Here is a 7,895-nt window from a genome sequence, read left to right as displayed (position 1 = left end):
TACCCTAAATTTTGTTGTTTCGAAGCTTAGCTTTTATCAACATGGCTACGGTTGCCTCAAAAAGCCTGCGTAGTTTCATTTTTAAATTTAAATTTCTCATTATGCTAATACTTATATAAACTCTTAACAGACCTGAAATCAAATATACAATTTTTTTAAAAGAAAATTAGTCATGTTAATAAACAATTTAACAAACTATATCATTTTCATATATTAATTTAAAAAATAAAATAAACCAAATAATTTTGAAATATTAATAATTTCAACCAAACAAGTTTTAACAATTTCAATTATCATCACATGTTGACTTGAAGAAAAAGAGAGGATGATACAGGGTACAAATGCTAGCACAATCCTATTTTCGACGGGCTTATAAGCCCTAAGCTCAAAAGTTATTTTATAAAAAAAAAAAAAACACTAATTCTTCGAGCTTGATCCTAAAAAAATATACCGCCTATTTAATTAGCTCAAAAGCCCAGCTCTTATTTATAGTTCAAAGCATAGCCACATAAGTTAAGTGATAAATTAGATTGTTTCTCTTTTAGTCATCAATTCTTAGTTATTAACCCCATACAACCTTACCAATTTTAGCAAGCTAAATTCAGAAATTCCAAACTCCTTTAAAAGACTTCCTTAAAAATAAAAAGAAGTATAAATAATAATGATTTAATAATTATATCTCATTACAACTATTTATATTTATATAAACGTGAAGAGAAGTACATAACTTTGGTAAATAATTTTAAACAAATATTCATTAAAACTGTCCCAACTGGAGTTCTCTTCCTTAAATTTAGATAATAACCATCAGATTCTTGATATAATGGTGGTCTGCAAATTTTCTTCTTTTAATAATAAATAGATACCTTTACCTTAACACCATTGCATCACAATCTCAAGGTTAATATCTCTCAATTGAATGGGATTTAAATCCCTTTTAGCTCCTCTTGATAGTTCACAAAAACACAAGAACATTATTAAAATAGGAAAAAAGATAGCCTGACTCTATAAGATGTGTCCACAGTTAGTATCTAACTCTAACTAATGGAATTTAAATCCCTTTTAGCTCCTCTTGATAGTTCACAAAACCACAAGAACATTATTGAAATAGGAAAAAAGATAGCCTGACTCTACAAGATGTGTCCACACCTAGTATCCAACTCCAACTTAGGATAAAAGGCTTGTGCAATTAATACTTGAGTCAAACACTTTCCTTTCATCCAATGCGAGTCCAGGTATAATTTAGTTTTTCAAATTGAAGCTCTAGGAAGGTTATTAGGATTGCTCCAAGAACCCTATTGAAAATTTAGTTGCATATACAAACCAACAGCTTCTCAAACTTTAGTGGTTGAAATGGAACAAGGTCCCACAATAATGTTGAAGCTCTTATGCAGGCAGTGAATGAGAAATCAATACCTAAAGAAAAAGTGATAAATATTACAGAATCAGAGATATCCCCACCTTAAAGTAAAAATGAAATTCATAAATCAGCAAATTTTTTTCTTTCAGAATACCAAATTTCCAACATAAATAAATCTGACATTTTCCATCTTTTATCCTCATGTATCTAATACTTCCCTCATGCACGCAGATTACAAAGCTTCCTTTGTAAGCGTTTCCATGATTTGATTCTCCAGTCCAAACCAGTTATCCTCCTACTGTGGTCCAAACGAAACTAAAAGCTAATACACAAATCAGTACTTTCATGTATAACAAAATCACTCCTCCGATGTACAACACGGCTTCTTAAACAAATAGATCACCAAAAAATCTGAATCTAATAAATAGGAAATCAATTCTTTACATTTTGGGAGTAAAAAAAAAAAAAAATCATCAGCACAAAGCTAGCAACAACTCATATATCTGCCGAAGATAGTGTTGAATTCAAGCGGTCTGTTGCTTCTCGTTGCAACTGGCCGTTCAGAACTTCTAAAATATCATTTGGTGGGCATTTGTCCGCAGGGTTCTTTGCAGATGTTTGGCAGAAGCATTCAGGCCAAGAATTTGTGTAGAAAGACTCTGGCGGAACACGGTTGTGAGGTTCGCCGAAACTAGTTTTGAGCATGACTCTCCTTACAGCTTCCTCAAAACCTGCCGTGCGCCCAGCCTCCCTATTGATGAATATTGGAGCAAGAACTTTTCTATCAGGTCTTATCGTAGTCCGGAAGCCGTAGTAAAGGCGATGTCCAAGGAGGTTGTTTGCAAAGTTGCTAGGGCCATCATACGTTGGCATGAAAATGTCAGACAGAAGACAGACCATGTAGTCCACTGCAGAACCAGCCAATCCTCTAGTGTTCTCAGCAAGCTCGTCAGAGGGTTCCATAGAACTATGATTCTCAAGTCGCGGAAACAAACTTCGGAATGGTTTCATGAATTGATCCCCACCAAATAGTTCCCCAGCTGCTAGATATATCCTGGTAGAATTGTCAAAACCCAGAGCATGCAAAATAAGACCGACCTGCAATACAAAGTCCAATTAACAACAATATCTTCAAGTTTGATAAAAAGTACTCCATCAAGTCCTTGTTATAAGGACCACCTACATGTTTCTTAATATAACACCTTTTGTCCAAAGCATTAGTTTTTCCACCTCATATCCCTAATTAATGATAAACTTCCTAACTAATTAAACAAACTCCTCCAACTAATGATTTTCATTGACGATAATTTTGAAACTTTACAAGGAATACCTAATTTTAATTAACTTTCTTAATCTATGGAAAGTTGTTAATAGATGTTTATAAAAAGGACTGGAGGGAGTAATCACTAGCCTGTATTCAAAGGTTAATAACTTTTACCCACAGAAACAAATTATTTTTTCCTTGGCCAAACAATGACAAACAAGTTGAGAAAACAATAAGCAAAAATACATGTTTACCTCCTCAGGAGTCAATGGGCATTTCCCAATTGCCCTTCTTTCACTGTAGACAAGCTTTTTAGGAGCAAAATTTTCTTCTCGATACTTTCTCAGAATCTTTTGGTCCTCAGGAGCAAATATGTCAAAGCATCTAAAAATGAAATAAGAACACCACATGAGAATCTGAAAAAGAAGAATTCTTATCTTGTTTGCAAAACGAGTTCATTTGTCTACTCTTGGATCTGTATCACTTGCATGCATACGAGAAAATTTCACTCACCATAACAACAACAACAACAACAAGCCTTTATCCCACTAGGTGGGGTCGGCTACATGGATTGCAAGACGCCATTGTGCTCTATCATTTATTAAGCTTTTAGAAATATTATTAATTAAGAAATCACGTTCAACAACTTCCAAGAGTGTTCTCTTAGGCCTTCCTCTACCTCTCTTAGTCGGACTCAAAGTTATATGTTCCACTCTTCTCACTGGTGCCTCCCTTGGTCTTCTTTGTACATGCCCAAACCATCTCAACAGAAAATTTCACTCACCATACAAGAGGAAAATATTCTATTCACAAAACAGAGAATTCAATTATTCAATGATTCAACAAATTATTCAAATGTAACCTAGCTAGTGATAGCCGAAAGAACACTCAACTTCATGATTACATTAACTCTCCGTGCATATTCAAGTATAGCAAACACTAAACGCCTCAATGAGAAGCAATTTCATTTTACTACTTCTTACCAATATTTGCTTAGCTCATAACCTCTTAGACAACCCCTTCATCTCTTCCTCATAGAAGATGCCCCATATAATACACCAAAACAATAAAAAAGTAGAACAAATGAGGCAAAAATACTCACAAAGTAATCAATTGGGAGCATTTAGTATCCTAAAATGAGAAAAGGTGCACAAATACTCATAACATTATTTAAATTGGTGCAAAAGTCACCAAACCATGAAATTGGCCAGATGTCCATTATTTTGCACCATTAATGCTGATTCTGCTTGCCAGCGTGGAGTGTCTTGGTGCAAGAGTCACCTTGATGATATAATTATGTAGGCTTACGGCTCTAGAGGTGGCTATGGAGGCTCACCACCTTCTCATGGAATCTTATCACATGGTGGAGGTGGAAGTTATGACCCAAGTCCTTCACCACCCTCTAGGGGAAACTGTAACAGTGGATCACCCTTGTATGAACCTTCCCCGATGACTCCAACACCACCATCAACCCTGTCAACACCGTCAAACCCATCATTCAAAGGTGGTGGTTACTATAGCTCACCATCACCAATACCAACTTATGATGGTAATACCCTACTGACACCTTCATATGGGGTGCTATTACAGCAAAAATTATAGGCCCCCAACACCATCTTATGGCGGAAACATCCCTCCAACACTGCACTCTTTGAGCCCACCAACCACCCCAATCAATCTAGGAACACCACAATACTCTTGCTTTCACTCATTTTGTTTGTTGCCATGCAAGCTATTGTCACCACCACCAAACTACTCCCACCCTTGATTCTAGTTTCTAACTCCCTCTAACTCAATTCGATCAATGTCTGTGGTGGTTTCCATCTAGTTAATTAATTGATGATGGCAATGCCTAGATGTTTAGCCAGGGTTACGTTGGTGGAAGCAGACTGTGAGAGATAGAGGAGGAGAGGTCATTGAAGTTGCAGGAGAGCCACTGCGGGTTTAGGGCGACTATAGTGATGGCCGGGATTGATGAGGACTCTGTGTATGTGGGAGTGGGGAAGAGAGAGACAAGCATATAGGGATAGAAAGAGAGGAGAGAGAAGGGGAAGTGATAGGTGATTATGGAGGGAGAAAATGAGAGAAGAGACAAGGGGAAGAGAGAGACTAGCATGCGTGGAGGAAGAGAATGAGATGAGCCATGTTATCTTTTTTGTTTCCATGTCAACAAAAATAAGTCAACCATCTACTGAGGTGTCACTAAATGGTCAATGTCAGAGCTAATTTCATGGTTTAGTGACTTTGCACCAACTTAAATAACCTTATAGATTTTCACACACCTTTTCTCACTTCAGGATATTGGATGCTCCTAGCTGACAATTTTGTGGGAATTTCTACCCCTGTGCCTAAAAAAAATGCCATATTTAGGCACATCTGGAATCTACAACAAACAACAAAATAAGGAAGGCCATAATTCAAGTTTTTGAGAAGTGATCACAATTTATGAGCCATGTAGAAAAGCAATGAAATGGGAAAAGAGTAAGGATGTTGGGAGAGAAAATCTATCTATCTATATATGGTATAAGGAAGCTCTATTATTCATAAGCCATTAGCAGTGCGATTAGCCAGACTCCATGGAAACACAAGACACACATACTAGTTCTAGCTGATATAAAAGTTGATATAAGTGGCCTGAAATTCAAGTCTGTTGTGTTTAATTAGGTCCGTTTATAGGGAGCCCAATAATAACTTCAATATAGAAAGACAATAATGAGACCCAAACCAGTATCACAACAAAACAGAAACCAAAAGACGGAAACAACAATAAATGAGGGGAAAATGCTGAGCTTTTTGATATCAATAGAATGAGAGAAACCGAATCAGAGTTACAAGACTTCTTTTGATTCTAGCCAAAAACTTATCTCCCCTAAAAGATCACAAAAGTAACAGCATTACAAGTTATAAACCTCACAAAAGAGGGTTCACTCCTCCTGGCGTTCGAGAGGCTAGTCTCCTCACAAATCCCTCACAAAAGACATCTCCCCCCTCCCTCATACCAGCAAAAGACTTCTAATAGTTACAGCATGGCTTCCCCACAGCCCATACCGCCCAAAAAGATACTAATCATAACACAAGATCATAAGTCACTGTTCCTTATGACTAGGATCCAAAGGATAAACCTTTGGACTAGTCAAAGTGTTTCCACTTGAGTCATTCGCCTTCTTTGTCTTCCTCATACAAGTCTTAGGAAAATAACGGGTTCTATCATTACCCTCCCCTAAAAGTTTCACCTTATCCTCAAGGGGAAAAACTGAGAATTGTTTGCTGATCATGTCAGCACACTCCCAAGAATTTTCAAACTCAGGTAAATCATGCCATTTAACCAACACTTCGCATTGTCCACGCAAAAGCTTTCAAACCTTTCTAATATCTTCAGGTTGCACTTGCAATTCAAGCTCATTAGAAAGGCTTAGAGGGATGGTAAGATTCACAACAACCAAATGTACAGATTTTTTACGCTAGGAAACATGAAAGACAGGGTAAATGCGAGCTGTGGGAGGCAATTTGAGTTTGTATGCTACCATCCCGACCTTCTCAAAAACCTTGAAAGGGCCACAAAAATAGGGGCTTAGCTTTTCATTGACCCTCTTAGCTAAAGTTTTTAGCCTACAAGGCTTGATTTTCACATAAACCAGATCCCCAATAGCAGACTTCACATCCCTTCGGTGCTTATTGGCTTGCTCTTTCATCTTGCTTTAAGCCTTAGCCAAATTGTCTTGTAAAAGAGAAATGATCTGATTTCACCCTTGAATCTGCTCATTTACATCTTCAATAGCTTAAGGTTCGCCACTTAATTTCAAGAATGTAGGAGGATGTCGACCATAGACTACCCTAAAGGGTGTCATACCAACTGCACCATGGTAAGAAGTGTTATACCAATATTCAGCCTATGATAACTATTTAGCCCATTGAGCAGATTTTTCATTTGCAAAGCAATGCCAGTAAGTCTCTAAGCTCCTATTTAGCACTTCAGTTTGTCCGTCAGACTCCAGGTGGTAAGCTGAACTGAGGCAAAGTTGAGTATCGGCCTGTTTGAACAATTCTTGCCAAAACTGGCTTATAAAAATTCTATCTCGATCTGAGACTATGATTTTAGGAAAACCATGCAGCTTTACCATTTTTGTTGTGAACTTTTCAGCAATGTCTTTTGCGGTAAAAGGATGGGAAAGAGAGAGGAAATGAGCATACTTTGTGAGTCTGTCCACAACTACCAAGTAGGGAGCCCGATAATAAAATCCATGCTAATATCCTCTCAAACACTTGATGGAACAGGTAGGGGTTGCAACAGGCCAGTGGGAGACAAAGCTTCGTATTTATTCTTCTGACACACCTCACAATTTGCTACATATTGCTAGACATCTCTTTTCATCCCTTCCCAATACACAACACTAGACAGCCTCTTGTAAGTGCATAAATACACCGAATGCCCGCCAATTGGTGAGTCATGAAATTCCTTTAGTAACATAGGAATTCTAGTTGAGTCCTTGGGCAGAACAAGCCTTGCTTTGTAGTGTAAACAACCATGCACCAAGCTGTATCCTTCCACTCCTTTCTTTTCAATAATAATTTGCTGCAAAATCTGACTCAATTTAGGATTGGCTTGCACCTCCTTCTCCCATTCTTCAGCATCATTAAACTGCCATGCAGAAAATCCCATTAATTCCAGCGATTCTTCTTGCCTCGATAGTGCATCAGCTGCTCTATTTTCTTTGCCCGGCTTGTATACAATCTCAAACTTGAATCCCATTAATTTAGAGACCCATTTTTGCTTATTTTCATTTATCACTCATTGTTCCAGCAAGTATTTCAGGGCCTTCTAATCAGTACGGATAATGAATTTATGTCCCTAAAGGTAGTGTCTCCACTTTTTGACGGCCATAACAATGGCCATGAGCTCTCTTTTATAAATAGAACATTGTTGGGCTCTATTTGAAAGTTTTTGGCTAAAATAGGCTAGTGATCTGCCTTGTTGCATCAGAACTGCCCCTACACCTGCACCGGATGCATCTGTCTCAATCTTAAAAGGAATGGTGAAATCGAGCATAGCAAGCACCGGAAGTGTGGTCATGGCTGTTTTAAGTTGTTCAAAAGCCTCTTCTGCCTCAGGTGCCCACTTGAATGCATCTTTTTTGAGTAAATCAGTAAGCGAACTAGCAATCTTCCCATAATTCTGGACAAACTGACGATAGTATCCTGTCAGCCCAAGGAAACCCCTTAAGGACTTCACATTCTTAGGCTTAGGCCACTTCATCATGCTCTCTATCTTGG

At 37.8% G+C, this 7,895-nt stretch overlaps 1 protein-coding gene across 3 annotated transcripts in view; it reads right to left on the bottom strand.

Moving 5' to 3' along the window:
• Window positions 1-1,167: 1,167 nt before the first annotated feature.
• The window catches only part of LOC129315485 (O-fucosyltransferase 1-like), a 30,473-nt gene continuing 23,745 nt past the window's right edge, over window positions 1,168-7,895 (bottom strand). For all 3 annotated transcript variants that reach the window (XM_054959199.1, XM_054959198.1, XM_054959200.1), the window contains exons 9-10: window positions 2,879-3,008; window positions 1,168-2,458 (exon numbers count right to left, since the gene is read on the bottom strand). In XM_054959199.1, coding sequence (XP_054815174.1) covers window positions 1,856-2,458; window positions 2,879-3,008 — 733 coding nt within the window. In that variant the 3' untranslated portion in view covers window positions 1,168-1,855. The remainder of the gene's footprint in view (window positions 2,459-2,878; window positions 3,009-7,895) is intronic.

Source organism: Prosopis cineraria, unplaced genomic scaffold (assembly GCF_029017545.1).
Source record: "Prosopis cineraria cultivar Desert tree isolate PC_DT_omini unplaced genomic scaffold, ASM2901754v1 PC7, whole genome shotgun sequence".
NCBI lineage: Eukaryota > Viridiplantae > Streptophyta > Magnoliopsida > Fabales > Fabaceae > Prosopis > Prosopis cineraria.
This window is presented reverse-complemented; position numbering and strand designations above follow the sequence as displayed.